The sequence below is a fragment of the Podarcis vaucheri genome (assembly GCF_965113315.1).
Source record: "Podarcis vaucheri genome assembly, chromosome: 4".
NCBI lineage: Eukaryota > Metazoa > Chordata > Lepidosauria > Squamata > Lacertidae > Podarcis > Podarcis vaucheri.
The window spans coordinates 19,387,034-19,407,417 of NC_138762.1; the positions used below are offsets into that span (position 1 = coordinate 19,387,034).

Genomic DNA, 20,384 nt, shown 5'->3' on the forward strand with positions numbered 1-20,384 from the left:
TTCCCCAATCTGTTGCTCTCCAAATGTTTTGGACTACAACTCCCATCATCCCTGACCTCTGGTCGTGCTGACTAGAGATGATAAGGAGCTGGAGCCCCAAACATCTGGAGGGGAGGGCACCAGTTGGGGAAGGCTGTAGTCCAGGAGTGTCAGAATTCCTCCTTGCTCTTGCCACTCATGGTGGCTCCTGAGCCAGAATTTGACCAACCAAATTAAAAATTATTTAGTGCAGTGCTTGATCTGGGCCCAGCTTGGACTTGGGTTAATAAGTTCACCTACAGATCAGAGGTTCCTCAAGCCTAAATCAATAGTATACAATTTTGACATACAGGAAGGAGTGTAAATCAGAGGTAGAATGGAGGTGCTTACCTGCCTCCTGTACTCCACAACAGGATCATAAACCTTCCAGCCATTTTCTGGGAAAACTTCTTTGTATTCAAATGCAAAAAGAGACTTAAAAACGAGAGAGACAGAGAGAAAAAATCAGTTCTTTTCAGCTCATTTTCCATTTTATTTGGCATCTCCAATAACAATTTCTGCACAGTCTTTTTTGTTTCTATAACACTGAGGCGTGAACGAAAAGAAACTGTCTTTGTACGTTGTAATTAACACATCAGTGTACACTTCTTCATATTCCTTTGTATTCTGATCTATTACCTACGAAATCTCCATGGGGGTGAAAAAGGGGGAGAAAAGGGACCTTGTGTGAAAAGAATTATTTTTTCTGGCAGTGTAAATACAGAGCAGTCTTTCAAGGCAACATCACATGGATGACACCTATTCCGGTTTTGTGATGGTTGCCTATGGCAGCCATTTTGTGCCAGCACCCACAGCACAATTATAATTCTAGAATGATAGAATTACAGAGTTGTAGAGTTGGAAGGGACCCCAAGAGTCATCTAATCTAACCCCCTTCAATGCAGGAATCTCAGCTGAAGAATCCATGACAGATGGCCATCCAACCTCTGCTTAAAAACCTCCAAGGAAGGAGAATCCACAACCTCCCAATGGAGACTGTTCCACTGTCAAACAGTTCTTACTGCCGGAAAGTTCTTCCTGTTGTTGAGTCAGAATCTCCTTTCTTTTAACTTGAAGACATTGGTTCGAGTCCTACAAACTTTAATTAACAGTACAGTGGTGCCCCGCAAGACGAATGCCTCGCAAGACGGAAAACTAGCTAGATGAAAGAGTTTTCCGTTTTGGAGGTGCTTCGCAAAACGAATTTCCTATGGGCTTGCTTCGCAAGACGACAATGTCTTGTGAGTTCCTGCTGGTTCTTTTTCCTCCCCTCCCTTTTTTCTAAGCCGCTAAGCCGCTTATCAGCTGATCCGATCAGCAGATAAGCCGCTAATAGGGTTGCTTCGCAAGATGAAAAAACCACTAGACGAAGAGAATCACAGAACGGATTCTTTTCGTCTTGCAAGGCACCACTGTAAAGTTAGGACCTGTCCTTCACCAGAAAGTCTCAGGGCAGGTTACAACAATTTAAAATTCAAAATTAATTCACCTTACGAGTATCCTGGCTTTTTAAAACCAAAAACAGCCATGGTATGCTCACGTTTTGTGGTGCGCTATGAGGAGGTTACAATCAGTGGTGGTACCAATATTTTTCACCTCAGGAATGGCGAGGGTGTCAGGATCTCAACTGCCTCAATTTGGATTACAGTGTGCAGTTATGAGGTAAGCTAAACCAGCGATGACCTGGAGGGTTTTTGCCCGAGTCTAAGGCTGCAAGCACCAGTAGATTTCCCCCAAAATTGCTGCTGGGAAGCTTGGGGAATAAAAGTTCCCAGGTCTCCCAGCTCAAGATTAAGCCGGAGCCACTGGGAATTCTTTTATGGTGTACCAGATTTAACATACACTAAAAGAGCAAGAAGAACATATGTTTAAAGAAGACTGGAAAACATTTAATGAGTATGTGGAAAATAATGGTGTACAGCTGAAAACGCTGGCAGCATTAAGATAAATTCAACAGAGTAAATAATTCTTGATGAATGTAGTAGTAGAAAACCAATTGGAATGGTTATTGTAAAATATGCAGGGATGAAAGATATGCAAAATGAACCATGGAAACTTTTAAAGTTTGTAAAATGTTTATTTGAAATTGTAAAGCTGAAAATTATATTAATTTTTTTTTACTAATGAAAGATTTTCATCCACTATGACCCGAAGTAATTTATCTCTTAAGAATGGTTAAATTCATGTCGATTTTACCATGCGCGCCACAAGAGCAACAGAAAAGCACTTACCAAATGATTTGACACGGGAAACGCGTATTTTGTCAAGTTCTCAAATATGGCCCTTCTCGTGCGGCCCTCGGGGCGATGCGCAAACCGGAGGTTCCGGACATCCTGAAAAATGTTAGGCCAAACTCAGCAGACCAGCCTTCTGCAATCGGGTGCCCTCCAAATGTCACTGGACTACAAATCCCATCGTTCCTGACCACTAGCTACGCTGGTGGGGGCTCTTTCTTACCCCCAAGTAGAACTGCAATATCTTGAAGGGGGCAGGAGTGGCGGAAGGGGAGAGTTAGGACACAGCAAGAAGAGCACCTACATGACTGCAAGGATCAGACATCTTACACTTGACTTTACGGTGAAGAGTAGAGCCTTCTTTGGAATCCTAAAGACCTCATATTTCAGTTCAAATAGGAACAGATGCCAACGACAGAAACAGATGAATCGTTCCCATGATGGACTGAAGGTCTAAAAGGCTTGGGATTGGTTTTGCAATGTTTCTGTGCATCTTCTTAAACCTCAGTACTACTGTTGTTGGCCTCTATCTGTATGGAGATTGTCACCCACTATATATTCAAAGTGTTGGTGCTGACCTTTAAAGCCCTAAACGGCCTCGGCCCAGTATACCTGAAGGAGCATCTCCACCCCCATTTTTCAGTCCAGACACTGAGGTCCAGCTCCGAGGGCCTTCTGGTGGTTCCCTCACCGCGAGAAGCCAAGTTACAGGGAATCAGGCAGAGGGCCTTCTCGGTAGTGGCACCCGCCCTGTGGAACGCCCTCCCACCAGATGTCAAGGAAATAAACAACTACCTGACTTTTAGAAGACATCTGAAGGCAGCCCTGTTTAGGGAAGCTTTTAATGTTTAATAGACCATTGTATCTTAATACATTGTTGGAAGCCGCCCAGAGTGGCTGGGGAAACCCAGCCAGATGGGTGGGATATAAATAATAAATTATTAATTATTATTATTATTATTATTATTATTATTGAGAGACAATGGAGTGTGCCTCCAGGGGTGTTAGCAGCACCAAAGTGACCTCCCAGGCGCACAAGCCTGAGCAGTGTGTATGGAGATCCTAGGCTGCCCAGATGATAAGGACCCCCCTCTCGGCCTCACTAATGTGGTCCAAAGGAAAGCAGAATAATATGTTTGGCGCCAGCTTGGCTGCAGGAGTTGCCAGAAGGAGGCGTATGAGACACCATCCAACCGTCTCAGGGACTCCACTCTGGATTTCTGTAGGGTTTACTCCTAGGCCATTTCTTCCCCCCAAGATATCCTGCAAGGCAGTGGAGGTTTAGGATCAGAGTTTTCAATATAGAGCACTGCGGGGGGGGGGGAATATACTGTATTTTTCTGTGTATAAGATGCCCCCATGTGTAAGAGGACCCCTATTTTTTGAGCCCCAAATTAAGAAATAAATAATTGCAGCATGCACAGAAGCAACACCTCTACTTGCAGATTTTTGGGGGTACGTACGGACTCCTGGAACGAATTACATTTGTATCCAGAGGGTCCACTGTATAAGACGACTCCCAGTTTTAAACTTAAAAAAAATGGGGGGAAATATAGTCTTATACACAGAAAAATACAGTATTTTCTTCTTGGTTTAGCCAACTCAGCTTCAAGTCCTACATGGCAGCTTTCTGCAGGGCTGCTCTATTTCACGCCAGCAAAGAGGAATTTAAAAACATGTGATTTTTAGGAGCATAACAGACCACTGCTGTGGGGAAAGAACCTACCCAAAATTCACCAACCATAGATGGATCTGCTTTACCTTACACACAATCTCAAGGCCGTATGAATTTTCGCCGCGGCTAGAAGCGCCTCCAATTTTCTCCACTCTGTTGATCACTCCCAGAGGACCGTCAAGAACGAACGGAGGGTCCTGGGGAGGAAATGTAGTGTGTTAATGAAAAGTCTAAAACCTCCTAAAACAAAGTACAGTCGTACTGTGGAAGTCTGTTCAACTTCTAAAACGTTCGGAAACCAAAGCGCAGCTTCTGATTGGCTGCAGGAAGCTCCGGCAGCCAATTGGAAGCTGCGGAAGCCCCATCAGACGTTCGGCTTCCAAAAATAGTTTGCAAACTGGAAGAGTCTGGGTTTGCGCATTCGGGAGCCAAAATGTTTGAGAACTCAGCTGTTTGAAAACCAAGGGGCGCTTGTATTACTTTTAGACGGAGCTTGGAGCACCCAAAAGCTGAACATCTTGATGACGAGGCTGGAGATGCATTGATACATTTATTTTGTTACAGTCACATCCCACTTTTCTTTCCCCACAGAACATGGGATTCCCAGGTGGCTGCCCATCCAGGCACAGACCAGACTACTTGTGAAAAACAAGTGAAAAGTTGCTCAATTTGAGCCTTACCCTTTCCATGCTTTTAAAATATAGCCTGTAATTTGTAACTGTCAGAGTTCCTCTAATGGCGCCGGTGAATGGGCAGATGTGAGTAACATCTTTTGCTAGGAGAAAGAAAGAAATATGTTATATATACATATTATATGTATTTCCACATGGAGGTGCTACAACGAGGCTTGGAACACCTTTCAGTGTCTCTCAAAGCAGGTGAGGAGGAAGCTTTGAAGAGATGGAGCTGAACAAACAGTGGTTCTCAAAGGTAGGAGACGATGGTTAAGTGTTGAGGGAAGATTCAAGGGCAATCAAATAAGCATTTAAACATTTCAGTGCAGTATAGTATAGTATCATTTACTTTTTTAAAATTTGCAGAATATGATTTTCAAAATCAAACACAGCAAGGAGTTGCTTCTTTTTGCTTTCCAGAGTTATTTCTTATATATAAAAATAATTCAGTGTGGCGCAAGCAAATTTTTATTCCGAAAATGTGGCCCAGAGAAAAAAGTTTGAGAACCACTGCTATCCTTTTAAATATGTTGTGGGTGTGGGTGTGAAGGTTATTGTTTTGCTCTTGTTTTCATTCTGTATTTTGTATTTTTATCTTGTGGTTTAATGCCATGAGCCGCCTTGAGATCTTCGGATGAAAGGTGGTATACAAATTTAATAAATGGAACAATAATAGTAATAACAATAACAATAACTGCAAGTCCCACAATTCCTGGCCATTGGTCTTGTTTGCTGGGCCTGATGGGATTTGTAGTCCAGCAACACCTGGAGGGCCAAAGGGTTTCATGCTCTAAGGTGAAATCAGGTCAACTTGTGCTTTTTCTTGCCACTGAAAAAAAACTTTAAAAGCCTCTTCTCAGTGTCTCTCCTTCAGTTTCACCAAGAGAAGTGGGTGCGGCAATGTAAACGACGACTAAAGAAAGGGAATTTCACACTTCATACCCATGCTCAGGCATATGGGAGTAGCATCATATAACACTGTTCATATCTATCCAGCCTAAGAGTACTGTTTTATGGATAGATAATAAAGATGCTGGTCCTTTCTGGCTTTCCTTGAACATCTTGGCCAAACGTGCTTTGCGCTTGTCCCTTCCCCACAGCAAAAAACCAAAAAAACCCTCTGAAGTTCTTTAACAACTAACTAACCCATCCGTAGTCATAGACACACGAGGGTTTTAAATAACTATTTACTAGCTGGTTATCGTTCCTGAGCACAGAAGGAATTTCAACAAAGGGAGAGAGCTTTCTGTTCAATCCTAATAAAAGAAACAAGTGTGTTTTGTTCCAAGAAATGACTTCATGTGTTCCTTTCTCTCTCTTTTAAAAGGGAAAAAGTGGTATCATCCCATTTCTTCTATTCCTTTTGAATAAATAAATAAATGGGTTTTTAAAATTGATTTTTCAACAAAAGCGACAAATAAATGGAGTACAATTAAGGTTTCGGGACGGAGGTCAGTTGAAGTACAAATGATAGGAGCTCAGTCTTGATTTAACATACAATATGCTGAAAAATAAAGGAATATCTGATATTAAACCATTGTGTCTGCTTGTCATAGCTATGTATGTGTAACCCAGTGCTATCTAACCGGGGGGGGGAGGAAACATCAAAGAGAAATATCTGCACATACCCATGTCTTTAATGGTTTCTCCTGGTAGCAATGGGGGCTCCTCCATTTCAGCCAATTTATTAGATTCCCTGAGAACCTAAGATGAAAATCAGCTACATCAGTGTTAAATACTTTTTAAAAAGATTATTTTATTGTTTTCCAGGTAATGGCAAGATGAACAAGCGCCTTCTCAAAGAAGTACAGCACTGATTTTCATAATAAAACAATACAAACGATATTGCCCATCACACAGAAGTATATTTCTACAGGGTGAGTCTTTTAAAAGAGGCCCCGTGGAACATGTGTACTCTGTATCCACAGTGCCTCTTTTAAAAGACTCACCCTGTAAAAGTCTCCACATGAATTGGGAGCTCCGCATTAATGTACTTTTTTGGAAAAGTATATGAAATAAAACTAAGCCAAGCTGAATCATACAAGTCATCGGACTTCTGGGTGTTCCTTTGTCCAGTTCGTTAGTTCTTTGTGGGGGTAGGAATGACTAAATCCCACAGTTGCAAAGACCAGGCTTGTTCATAAACCAACCCATCTGAAGTTTTACTCTTTCCATTCGTGAAAAAAATTATAATTATCCGCTGGTAATTGGATGCACAATAAATGAAATAATGGACAGTCTGCTGCCATTCTTTCAACGTGCCCCAAAATCAGTCACACGAGGCAGCTGCTTCGCTTCAGTTCCTGTCTGAAAGTTGCTTCTCTGTAGCACCCGCACAGCAAATTGTACATGTAGATTGCAATTTGTGAGAAACCTGTCTCCATAAGGGCAAAGGTGGGGAGCCTACTACCCTCCAAAGGTTGTTCCAGATTTCCCAGCCAGCATTGACAATGCCCTGGGTTAAAGTAAGTGTGTGTGTGTGTGTGTGTGTGTGTGTGTGTGTGTTTAAAAACAAGATACTGACAACAAGGACATCTTGCATCAATTGCTGGAGTTACTCCTTTTGCACCTTTCTTTTAGGTAAAGGGACCCCTGACCATTAGGTCCAGTTGTGGTTGACTCTGGGGTTGTGGCGCTCATCTCGCTTTATTGGCCGAGGGAGCCAGCGTACAGCTTCCAGGTCATGTGGCCAGCATGACTAAGCCGCTTCTGGTGAACCAGAGCAGCGCATGGAAACACCGTTTACCTTCCCGCCGGAGTGGTACCCATTTATCTACTTGCACTTTGACGTGCTTTCGAACTGCTAGGTTGGCAGGAGCAGGGACCGAGCAACGGGAGCTCACCCTGTCGCGGGGATTCGAACTGCCGACCTTCTGATCAGCAAGTCCTAGGCTCTGTGGTTTAACCCACAGCGCCACCCGTGTCCGAAAAAACTTTTCTTTTACTTACGTGTAAACTGCTGCATATTTGGACCTGCACAGAATTATCACACTGCACCACCACAAGATTCTCACAACTTTCTACACAATAGATCTGCTGCAACCCCCTCCCCCCAACAACAACAGAACAAAAAGCCAACCGCCTTGCTTTATTACGGTGGCGAAAGGGGCTTTTTCTGGGGATTAAATAAACAGATGTGGGGTGGGGGAGAATAACTCAAGTCAGAACGATCGAAGCAGCCAGCAAAATCACTAATCCCATGGAAAAGCCTTGTGTCTTAATCGTTTGGCTTTTTAGAAGAGCGGGGGGAGAAGGAGGGAAAGAAAATCATGCAGAAATACCATATGCAGATGGGTCGTTTTATGATGATGCACATGGAAGAAATCTGGAGGCATGCCGTAGACTAGGCAGCCAATCAAGCGGCAGGCCATAGGCATGCCAGCCAATCCGATTCTGCAGATCATCTCACAGCATCCCATTTTGCTTACAAACCGGACGTAAAGAATTAAGTTGGCACCCTGCTTTGAAATACAGAAAGTTGTCATTCATAGAATCTTATGTTGTTGCTGCTTTTTTCTGCAAAGTGCTGCAACATGGACTGAAAAATAAATAAATAGTGCAAGAGCCTGATAGGGCAGACACAGCATTTCTTACTTGAATGTTTGCAAAGTTTGCTAAGATCATCTACAAGCAGCTAGGGGAGTGTGTGTGTGTGTGTGTGTGTGTGTGTATACAGCTAGCATTACCCAGCGCACAACTGACCGGCGTCTTCCTGCAATTGCCCCATTCAGTTTACTAAAACCCCAAACTCCAGTTTGGTGTAAACACGAGAGTAAAGAAAAAAATAAAAATAAAAAATATACACCTCGGTCCACCACATTTCATGGATATAGGAACCCCAACATTCCTACAGTGACTTAGGGTGCTTACAGACTACCGCTGGATTTAGTAGCATACCAGCAAATTTGTGTGGCATCATTAAAACTGATGTCTTGCGCAACGAGCCCATTTATAAAAACAATGATTGACCTTTTGAAGAAAGGAAAGTGGTGGGGAATTGTAGGCGAAAGTATGGGATAACAGTTGGTCTACACAACATCGCACAAACAAATTGGCATGAATGCTCAGCGAATAGCAGGCTTTCCCCCCATAAATTTTGTGCAACCAAATCAGGCTGAATGCCCAATAAACAGGTTGCCTAGAAGCAACCTTAGTTTTATCTGTTTTGGTTGGTTTGCCAAAGCTACCTCTGCCATATTTTCTCAGACTCCACCTTCCCCTGGGCCACACCTAGACCTTTCTTTGAAGGTGGGAAGAGAGGTAACTTAAAAGTTACACTTCTTCAAGTTACAGGTGATGTCAACATCAATTCTGGCTGCTTTTGAGCAGCCTCTCCCCTGAAGCATTTTCTCCTAAATCAGATCCAGGAACATAGTGGCAACGTCTAACGCAGGAGGACAGAAAAGCTCACGCTATCTAGTTCTTCCCTCAGACAACTGACTTTCCCCCCCGATACAGATCTTCGTCCATTTCCCATTCATTCTAACATTATCCTCATAGAACGACATACATTTTCTTCCTCCGAAAACATCCCCAAAATTGTTCAGACTGCACCCACCTCTCACGCCACTGTTAAATTAACTACAGCATGCCAATAAGCGGTACCGAAAACCCCTGTTTTTAGCTGTTAGTTAAACAAAGCAGAAGGGAAGTGCCAAGGGAAAACTGGTGCAATAGCAGAACTGCCCCCCAACCACAAAAAAGGAAGTGGAGTGGGAGGAAAGTAAAGTGTCTTTGCCATTGTGTCAAATGATAGGAGCACTGGCTTCATCACCCAGGGATGAATTTCACGCGGGAATTTTGATCGCTGACACAAACCTGGAGCTGCAAATATGAGGCAGCGGTAGCATCTCTTTTAAAAAATCAAAGTTGAAAACCGGGCTTCCATCAGAGGCTGCCTTACACCTAGTTACAGATAGGTAGCCAAGTTGGTCTGCCATAGTCAAAATAAAAAATTCCTTCCAGTAGCACCTTAAAGACCAACTAAGTTAGTTCTTGGTATGAGCTTTCAGTGTATCTGAAGAAGTGTGCATGCACACGAAAGCTCATACCAAGAACTAACTTAGTTGGTCTTTAAGGTGCTACTGGAAGGAATTTTTTATTTTGCCTTACACCTAGTCACTGGTCCCAGAATTGTCAGAACTAACTAGCAGTAGCTCCCCGGGGTTTCAGAAGGGGAGTCTAACAACCCCAACCTGTTTGGAGATGCCTGGGATTCAATCTTTGCGTGCAAAATGCGCACTCCAAAAGCGAGCCACTGTGGCGTTCGTACGGAGCCCCCGGTTGTCTCACGGACTATTGACCCGTACACCACTAATCCGCTGCCACCAACCAGGTCCTCCCTGGTAAAATCACTTCAGTCTCAGTCAGCTGCTCAATTAATAAAGAAGAGTGTATTTTATTTTAGACACAAACAAACTTTTACGGCATTCCAAACGTGGTTGCTCTTTACTTTCTTAGTCTTATTTTCCTCTCTCTATCTCTTCTACCTCCCCACACGGCCCTAACTGTCTCTCTATTACCAACTACCTTTCCCAACCAGCCAACCCACTAAAACCAACCAGCTACCCACCAACAACTCCCAACGAACTGCTCCCAGAACTGGTTTTATAGTCCCACTGACTCCACACACACCCCGGGTCCTGACTGGGCAACCTGTTTAACTATTTCCCCCCCAGCACTCTCTCATATATGTTAACGTCACAGCCACAAACCTCCTTGACAAAAAGAACGAGAACCTTTCTTGATCAAGAAGGCACACAAAACCCACACCTATTTGGCAATAATAATAGTAACCATTAACCATCTACTTTTGTTCAGATGCTCAGCAGGGCTACCTAAGCTAAAGCACAACTCGGACTGATTGCCTTTCAGACTGATAAGAGAAGAAGAAGAAAATCCCTTACCCCGTTGTACATTGCAAAAAAAGAAAAGGAAAGAAGTCTGAAGAAGGGTTCGTGGTAGGAAGGCAGGCAGACGCCTCAGAGGAAAGAACGGATCACGTCCCAAGAGGGCATCCCAAGGCCATGGGCGAACTCCCTTAAGCGCTCGGCTCCTCGCGAATGACAATCATAAATAGTTTCAGGGCGGCTTCCGCACGGCACATTTAGTGCCTATGCAAACATCTAGGGGACCTTGAACATTATTAAGATCACCTTCTCCTTTGGCTGTCTCTTGAAACATGAACACGCTCCGGAGGCACTTCCTTTCCCCCTTGCCTCAGAGACAGAAGATTGACTGAGTCTGGCTCTCCCTGATCTCATTTGCACTAAATCAATATATTGTAACCTGGGCCTTGACAGGTCTATGACGAGAGAGCTATAAATAGAGGGCAGGGGGAAAGGACACTTGGCATTAAAAGCGAATCCTGCTCAAATAAGCAGAATTCCTCCCTGTCAGGAGACAATTGGGGTGGGGGTTGACAGAAGAGAAACGGTAACGCTGAGCTTTCTTTGGAAAAGAAAGTACACAGAAAGAAGGCAGAGTCCGTGGATGAGCTAGGCTTGCCAAGGTCCAAGAAAAAAAAAGACGAGTTAAAAAGAAATTGCTGCACGACCTTCCTTCCTGTCAGGGTCATTTCAGACAATGCAGAAAAGAGAAGCTCCTGCATTGCCAACACAGGTTATTGTGGTTCCTGAAGGGCATTTCCATGTTTGGAAATATGAGGCAGCACACGTGTGTCCTCATGCCCCCAAGCCAGTATTGTAAAACTCCACCCCCCCACCCGTTCCTCGGCCTTCAGAAACTGAGGGCAGACAAAAACATGAATGACAGGGCCTTGTTAGCTGTGGCACCACAACCATGGAATGCCCTTTCAAGAAGGGAGGCATGCAGTGAAAACAATGAGCCCTTCTAGATGGGTGGGGTTTTTATTTTTGTTTTCTAGGTTTTGGCACAATAATAGTGCGTTAGTGTTGGATTTGTTCTGTTTTGCTAGTTGTTCCGCAATGTTTCCCCAGTGACATTATTACTGTCTGGAGGGGGCTATAGCGCAACAAAAGCGAGACAAAAAAAGACCACTTGCAGCGCGAAAAGTTACTGGATTTCAGTGGGGAAAATAAAGGGCATGAACCAATTGGAAAGGAGCAGTATAATCTCACCCTAAGAGTTGTGGGAACTATAGTTTGCCAAGGAAGCCAAGAATTGCTAGGAGACCCCCTGCTCCCCTCCCAGAACTACGGTTTGCAAAGTAATCTAACAACCAACCCCTCTTTCCAGTGAGCTCTGGTATATGTGAGCAGAACAAGGAGTCCCCCAACAGCTGCCAGCACACTTAACGAACTACAGCTCCCAGAATTCTTTGGGGGAAGCCAATGTTTAAAGCGCTTTCAGCGTATGGAGTGAGTGTGGCCAGAGTCTCAGCCCATTTCAGGTGACATTGGGGGGGACATCGCTGCCACTAGAAAGCTGAAGCACAGCTGGTCTGAAGCGAAGCCCACATTTTGGGGCACATTTCCATGTGAGGGGGAAAAACCGAAACGCTGTCACAATGCGGTTAGAAATGAAGCCAAATACTGAAATACACCTAAGCTACAGTGCCGGAGAAAGGTGGCAGTAAATATCCCATCAAAAATCCGCAGTGCACGAGAGACCTGCCTTTGCTGCTCGATTCCTGTTTGCGCTGCCTCAGCGTCTCCTACACTGAACACGCACCCTTAAACTTGCCCACATTTCAATGGATGCCAGGACTTGATATGCCTCTCCCCTTCCATTCTGAACAGAGGAGAGAGACAAAGAGCCAGCCCTCTGTGAGTGAGCACATTAATAGCTGAAATACACCTATTTTCCCTCACCCCCTATTGCAGGGGGTACTTGATGTGGAGTACAGCATGCCTGCTCCATTGATTTATAAGCTGTGTATTAGTTACACACACACACACACACACACACACACACACACAAAATAGACCGCTGTTTCATAAAATGTGGTTTTTAACAAAACACATAAACCGTACAGTAAAAAACATAGTAAAAAGTTAACAATGGGCATCAATCAGGGGCGTAGGAAGGAGTGTGTGTGTGGGGGGGTGCGGCCTACCCCAGGTGCCATCCTGATGGGGGAGTTGACAAAATGGCGGGCGGCACTCGCCGCAGGGCCTGCAATGCGCACGAGTCATGTGTCTTGGCACCCGCAGGCTCCGCGCTGTCCGCCTGCTAACTCCCCCCCCAGCTGTAGGGCAGCTGAGGCCCCGCGGTATGCCCCATCCCTATGGGTGCCTTGCCCTGCCCCTATGGATGGTTCTCCCCGCCCCCGGGCATGCCAACCCAGGTGCCCAAGAGGCTTCCTCCGCCACTGGCACCAATTAACCGTTGTGCTCCTGCCACTTTTTGTGTTGCGCCACCCGGCCAATGGCAGCCATTTTGTGTTATGTCAGCCACCCCAATGGCAGCCAACCCTATGATTCTATGAACGTTGGAAGTCAAAAACCCTTGCAGATCTCACTGCAAGTCACCATAAGTAGATCCGGATCTCCTTTCTGCCCACCTCTGCACTACAGGGTCAGGAGCTCGGCCTACACTCGAGTAGAACCCTGGCAGGGACACATGCCCGACTGGCATGTTCTCTCCCTCCTGGTTGATCATTCGGGAGCTTCAAAAGCTTTCTTCAGCCCAAACATCACAGCGACCGATGCCAACCGACACCGGCACACTTAGGGATCCGCAGAGTTTGCGCATCATGCGTGACAGACCTCAGCAACTCAGCATTTTGGCTAATCTACTTTATTTACATGTAAACACACACGGAGCACTGCAACATGGCTCCTTCTCTCTCTAGCATCAGACAGCAAAGAGAAAAAGAACAAAGGACAACAGTCCCACTTCACGGAACACAGTAACACAAACATCCTGTCTTCGTCACTTCCCACTCTGTGGAGTCAAAACATATACCGTCATGTGATAGACAACAATCCCATGACTGCAATCATAGAGCAGGCATTCTAACAGCGGCCTGTGCTGACCCTCTCCCAGATGGTACCAATGTAGTTCATACAGGTAACTTCCTCCTTGCCTGGGCTGCAGGAGTGTCTGGTGCAGAGGGGCACTACTAATCTGCTGCACTCGTGACAGCACCATTGTTGGATTGTGTGGGGCTGGGAAGGGTGTCAGTGAGGTCAGAGGTGCATGGGAGCACCTATAGGTGCAGCTGTGATCTTGCCGCTGCCCTGCCCCAGTAAGTGACAGTGACCTCCTTCCTCCACACCTGCCGCTCCTGTGACATTATCAGGACAGATCAAAGAAAGCACTTCTTGCACAGTGCCTAGTTAAACTGTGGAACTCCCTCCCACAGGAGCAAGTAATGGCCATGAACCTGGGTGGCCTTTCAAAGAGGATTGAAGCCTGCCAGCCCCTACTCTAGAATCTCCTGAGTGCATTTTGCGGAAGCACACAGGAACATAGGAATCTGCATTATACGGAGTCAGATCATCGATCTGCCTAGCTCAATACTGTCTACACTGACTGGCAGCAGCCCTCCAAGGTTTTAAGCAGGCATCTCTCTCAGATATATCTTGAGATGGCAATACTAGATGAATAGCCATTCTACATATGCAGCAAATCTCGTTGCTTCTCCTCTCCCACTTCCGGACTACAGAATTCAGAATTTCTGTGGGGAAATATATAGGGCTGTCATACGTCCGGATTTTCCCGGACACAGCCAGGAAACAAGCTTGAAAATGGCGTCTGGGCGGATTTTTGCTGAATCGCCAAATTGTCCAGGAAAACCTAGACGTATGGCAAGTAGGGTGTTTTTTTAAAAAGCATTGTTTTAGAATCCCAGAAAAGACCCCAAATAGTTTTTTTTTTGGGGGGGGGAGGAGAGATGTTCTCAACAACTGAGACAAAAAACTCCTCAAGAACTTTTCTCTGAATTTTCACTTTTGGTAATATAGCAACATGCCGTCTCATGTATTAATCAACATACACCAGGAGATAATTAATCTAATTGTAGCCTCCTCTTTGTACTACTATTTTTCTACGTATAGAAAGTTCTTCTTCAAGGAGGAGCCCCGAAACTCACGGCTCTCTTGTCTAAAGTTTAACAAAACATTACTGTACTACAAATTCAATAAAAAGAAAAACGAATGATCACATGACTCCGCTGCTGCACATGCAGATTGGCTTACCCTTAGATCCGGAGAAAAATTTTCTGTGGAAGTGGAGACGGAATCCGATGAGACGACAGAAGCAGATTTTGTACGCGCCGAATGATCTGAATGAGAGGTGGAAGCGCTAAAGGAGGAGGAATGAGGGGGAGAAGGATGGGGGGAAAAGACAGTTGTTTGGTGTACATTCTGGAGAAATTTCTTCACAGGTCTGCTGTGATCAAGAGACCCAAGGACATTTGGTGCTTAGTCTTTTAACTATTCTGAGGTGGAGAAAGTAAAAAAGTTCATCAGGCCGTAACATGAGGGTATGGTTAAGGAGCAAACATTACAATTTATTTGGACGTCACAATAAGCCATAGCCTATCAGAACTGGAATGAGCGTACCCTCCAACCAGGCGCGTGAATATCTCCTCTGGCGCAGTCTAGAGGAAATTAATCAGATTTTATTATTACGTCCGAGCGATGTAAACTATGAAATAAGCCAGCTTCGCAAGCCACAGTTTAAAGTAGGTTTGTTTCAAACAAACCACCGTTAAGAGATTAATCAGTTTGTTGCGGTCATACAACACAACAAGCTGCGACTAATCGAAAACGGAGGCAAAAGTTTCTAAGCCATGCCAAAGGAAGAGTCTGTCAGGATAAGCCATGGTTTGTTATAATGACATCTGAATGCAGGCAGGGTAATGGAACTCTAGAGCAGCCGCTCTCAACTTTGGGTCCCCATATGCCATGGGACTACAACTCCCATCGTCCATGACCTGCTAGCTATGGATGATGGGAGTTGTAGTCCAACAACTTGAAAAAGGCTGCTCTAGAGGTAGAATTCAATCCTTCTGTTCAGAATCAGCAATGCCACTGCTGGGGTCGGGAGGCAGAGGAGCGCCTCCCCTCCGTGCCAGCCAGTCTTCCACACCAGTCCCTCCAGTATGGGGTTACTTCGTTTAGAATAAAGGTGAGTAACAGCAGATTGGGGGGTGTACAATATTATATACACTGCAGAGAACATGGATAGGGAGGCATTTTTCTCCCTCTCTCATAATATTAGAACCGAAGGTCATCAGATGAAGCTGGACGGGTGGCGAATGAGAACAACAGACAAAAGAAAGCATTTCTTTCTTACCCATGATGATGGTTATATGTTACATCCAAAATCATCATCTCACACAACTGCGATTCCTGGCCGTGTGGGGAATGTCTACACAGGAAGCCTTTTCAAATGGCTGCTTTTCAAACATCCTGTTTAATGTCGAAATTAGAGGGAGGGCCAGAGGGGCATAACGACACCAGGGGGGTGGGAGAAGGCCAATATTTGCAGAGCCCCTGTCCACATTTAGCCTCTGTGTGTAGGGGACAGCAGAGGGGCTAGGGATTAATATGAATCCACTGTTTACAGCTATATCTTAGCACGGATACCTGCCGATGGAAGGTATTTTTATATTGTGAGCTGCCCTGTGGTCTTTGGAGAACTGAACATGCAGCAGAGACTGTGGTAGCCTTAAGAAATATTATTTATTCACCTACTGACACCTTCAATCTGCATGGAGGGAGTCCAGATCTTACAGCATGCCTCTATCTCAGGTGAGGCCTGCCTTGGAAAGGAAGCTTAAACCAGTATTTTCCCACAGGCCTGCAATATTCTCTTCACAAATAATCAAAATCCTACCATATTATTAATTTCTAGGGTTTAGGGCATGGGTAGGCAGGATACGGGTGGCGCTGTGGTCTAAACCACAGAGCCTAGGGCTTGCTAATCAGAAGGTCTGCGGTTCGAATCCCCGCGACAGGGTGAGCTCCCGTTGCTCAGTCCCTGCTCCTGCCAACATAGCAGTTTGACAGCACGTCAAAGTGCAAGTAGATAAATAGGTACTGCTCCGGCGGGAAGGTAAACGGCATTTCCGTGCGCTGCTCTGGTTCGCCAGAAGCGGCTTAGTCATGCTGGCCACATAACCCGGAAGCTGTACTCCGGCTCCCTCGGCCAATAAAGCGAGATGAGCGCCGCAACCCCGGAGTCGGCCATGACTGGACCTTATGGTCAGGGGTCCCTTTACCTTTACCTTAGGCAAACTAAGGCCTAGCGGCCGGATCCGGTCCAATCGCCTTCTAAATCCGGCCCACGAATCAGTGTGTTTTTACATGAGTAGAATGTGTCCTTTTATTTCAAATGCATCTCTGGGTGATTTGTGGGGCATAGGAATTCGTTCATCCCCCCCAAAAAATATATATATAGTCTGGCCCCCAACAAGGTCTGAGGGACAGTGGACCGGCTCCCTGCTGAAGTAGTTTGCTGGCCCCTGGTTCAGGGGGACCCCCCCAAAAAAATCTGTAACAATAATAGAATCATAGAGTTGGAGGAGACAATGACGGTCATCTAGACCAGGGGTCTGCAATCTTTAAGACAAAAAGAGCCACTTGGACCCGTTTCCGAAGGAAAAAAACTGGGAGCCGCAAAACCATTGTGACATTTAGAACAAATATAACACTGCATATATTGTTTCTTACCTTAATGTCCGATCTGACAGTGGGCGGGAAGGGGACGTCGGGACGGTGCATGACTAATGCACGCACCGCCCCCATGCGACGTCACAGCCAGTACAGCGCCTGCCACAGTGGGGAGTGTTGGGGCGCACAATGCGCCTCCTCCCCTCGCTAGTATCCGCCCCGGAGCCGCGGCAAAGGTGTAAAAGAGCCACATGCGGCTCCGGAGCCGCGGGTTGCAGACCCCTGATCTAGACCAACCGCCTGCAATGTAGGAATATGCTGTTGTCCTTTGCAGGGATAGAAACTATAGCCTTGTCACTATGAGCATCATGCTGTAACTGGCTGAGGTATAACAATATAGGAATCTTCCCTTTACCTAGTCAGACTATTGGCCCATCTAGTTCCATATTGTCTACACTGGCTGGCAGCAGCTCTCCACGTTCCCAGCCCTACCTGAAGAGGATGGGGATTAGGCCTTCTGCAAAACGGATGTCTCAACCCAGGTTCAGATCAGTCCACAAAACCTTTGTGCCACAATAAATCTGTTAAGCTACCACAATGCTCTTTCCACGTGTAGGCTCTACCGTATGAACACAGTTACCCCGGCGGAATTTATCTGTAGGATATATTTTCCCAGAAGCAAATTGAGAAAGGTACCCTAGACTCGGACCATGGGTGAGCTTCTTTCTGGCTGCGTCCATTCGATGATCACACAATAGCCTACAGTATCCCAAGCAGCAGTCATACACTATTAGACCTTTTTTTTTTTTAATACTGGATTTTGTGGGGTGGGGGAAGCTAAATTACAGAATTCCTGCAGCCTGTGTAAGGCGCTTGGTAAACAAAGCCTGAATTGTTTGGTCCTTTTTTGCTCCACTCCAAGAACAGAAAGCCAACCAGGCATTGAAATGCAATACAGTGTTCCTATGGAACAATCCTCAGGCTCCAGTGAATCAGGCCATTCATGAGCCAAAAGGCCTCTCTAGGAGTGCAACCCTTTGGTTTTGGCTATAGAACCCAGCTTCCCGAGAATCTTTTGTTCTCCCTTTCTTTTCTTTCCTTTTTTAAAAATAGCATGTTTCTAGACCTTAAGGCTATGGAAGGCAAGCTTGAAAGTCGTTGAAGAGGGAAGAACCTCAAGACTAAACTATACGCACACACATATATATGTAGTGATTTAAGCCACTTGCAACTGCTTTGTATTCAAAAAGGAAAAGAAGTCAGGGAAAAAAGGTGGAGTTTAGCATTTTCCAAGCTAGCAGGGTGCGCTCAGAATTTCTTCCCACGCCACCTGCTTTGCCAGCCACAGGGGGAAAAGATAATGGAGGTTCAACATTCCACCCAACAGTGACAAATCACTATTAGGTCCATAAATTGCCATATAGCATATATTCAATACAAAAAACAGTGACAATTTGTTGTTGACAAAGGACAGCTGGACATATAAAGGGTCCCATTACCTTCAGTAGCGTAGGTAAAGGTAAAGGGACCCCTGACCATTAGGTCCAGTTGCAGATGACTCTGGGGTTGTGGCGCTCATCTCGCTTGACTGGCCGAGGGAGCCGGCGTAAAGCTTCCAGGTCATGTGGCCAGCATGACTAAGCCGCTTCTGGCGACCCAGAGCAGCGCACGGAAACGCCGTTTACCTTCCCGCCCGAGCGGTACCTATTTATCTACTTGCACTTTGAAGTGCTTTCGAACTGCTAGGTTGGCAGGAGCAGGGACCGAGCAACGGGAGCTCACCCCGTCGCGGGCATTTGAACCACCGACCTTCTGATCGGCAAGTCCTAGGCTCTGTGGTTTAACCCACAGCGCCACCCACGTCCCTTAGGGCCTCATCAAACCTAAATCTGGCCCTGCTGCCAGTGAAACTCCGTGTGCACTGCCATCCAGGCATGTGCTGCTGTGGTCTTAGATGTACACACCTCAAGTTAGAAGCTAGTTTGAGGGGAAATTCATCAAACAGCAGCATTTCTCAAGAAGCTGTAGAACACCTAGGGATTGTGTACTCAGCTTCAAACACCTGTAGTGGGAGCACACGGGAGCCAGAGTATACAATAATGTGTACACAGCCTCAGAGTCAGGCAGGAATACCCTGCACAACTATTTGCCTTTCTACATCACTAGGCGGAATCTGTTCAGTGTGGTTGTATTTTTTTTAATGCTTTCTTTATTGCTGATGGCGACTTTTGCCTTGTTACGATTATGGACTTTTGTCATGTTGCAAGCTGCCTGAGCATGGTTTGAACTATGGAGAAGCTGCATAAAAATAAAATTATGTATTATATTGCTCTAAAAAAGACATGCTAATATGCTTAGATTAAGAATGTAAATGCATCAAAACAACAAATTATCAATGACATATGTACGTATATTGAGAAAATAAAAACAATCAGAATGCAATGATAAGGGTAAGATTGATTCTAGAGAAGACGAGTAGCAGTGGAGGGAAGTTAAACAGGGTGGTGGGTTTATTTTATCTTGTTTATGTTTTTTCTTTTTTGATATTGTATAATGATTTAATGTATAATGATTTAATGTTTCTTTTCTGTTGTGTATTATTTCTCTTTTTTTAATTAAATTGTATGACGGAAAATCTAAATAAAAATACAAAAAAGATTTTAAAAAGAAACAACTGTCATATCAGTCTAAAATAATTTTTTAAAAAATTATGTACGCATGGAAATAAGGAAATAAATAATCAATTTAAAGCACATTTACGCCCCTTTAACGGGCATTGTTTCCTCCTCCAATCAACTGGACTGAATCATCCAGGGGCCTTTGCCTTTTTTACCATGGAAACTGTAGTTTGCCCCTGACAGAGCTACACTTCCCAGCACCCTTAACAAACCAGAGCCCCCAAGATTTTGGGGGAGAAAGGGGACACTGTGTTTACAATGTATGGTATGTTTGTGACCAAGGTTTATGGGGAAAGGATCATGACTTGGTGGTGGACGACCCAATTTGCACTCAAAGGGTCAAAGCTTCTATTCCTGGCATCTCTAGGTTTTGAAAAAGTAGGTGGTAGATTCTCTGCCTGGAGAATCCCTGGCAGGTTACCTAAGTACCTGAAGGAGCAGAAGAGATTTTGTTGAGGCCCTTCTCCAGGTGTCTTTTTAAAACAGTTCCCAGAATTCCCTGGGAAGAGAGACTGGTAAGCCACTCTAGAAATTGCAGCTGGGGGGTGGGTTGGAATAGG

At 45.1% G+C, this 20,384-nt stretch overlaps 1 protein-coding gene across 3 annotated transcripts in view; it reads right to left on the reverse strand.

Annotated features, from left to right (window-relative positions):
- Nucleotides 1-20,384, reverse strand: part of MTMR2 (myotubularin related protein 2) — a 42,369-nt gene that overhangs the window by 20,702 nt on the left and 1,283 nt on the right. For all 3 annotated transcript variants that reach the window (XR_014218752.1, XR_014218753.1, XM_082219329.1), the window contains exons 2-7: nucleotides 14,726-14,831; nucleotides 6,230-6,305; nucleotides 4,608-4,702; nucleotides 4,014-4,124; nucleotides 2,250-2,351; nucleotides 370-453 (exon numbers count right to left, since the gene is read on the reverse strand). Coding sequence is in view for 1 of the 3 variants with exons in the window: in XM_082219329.1 (XP_082075455.1) it covers nucleotides 370-453; nucleotides 2,250-2,351; nucleotides 4,014-4,124; nucleotides 4,608-4,702; nucleotides 6,230-6,305; nucleotides 14,726-14,831 (574 nt within the window). In the remaining 2 variants the exon portion in view is untranslated. The remainder of the gene's footprint in view (nucleotides 1-369; nucleotides 454-2,249; nucleotides 2,352-4,013; nucleotides 4,125-4,607; nucleotides 4,703-6,229; nucleotides 6,306-14,725; nucleotides 14,832-20,384) is intronic.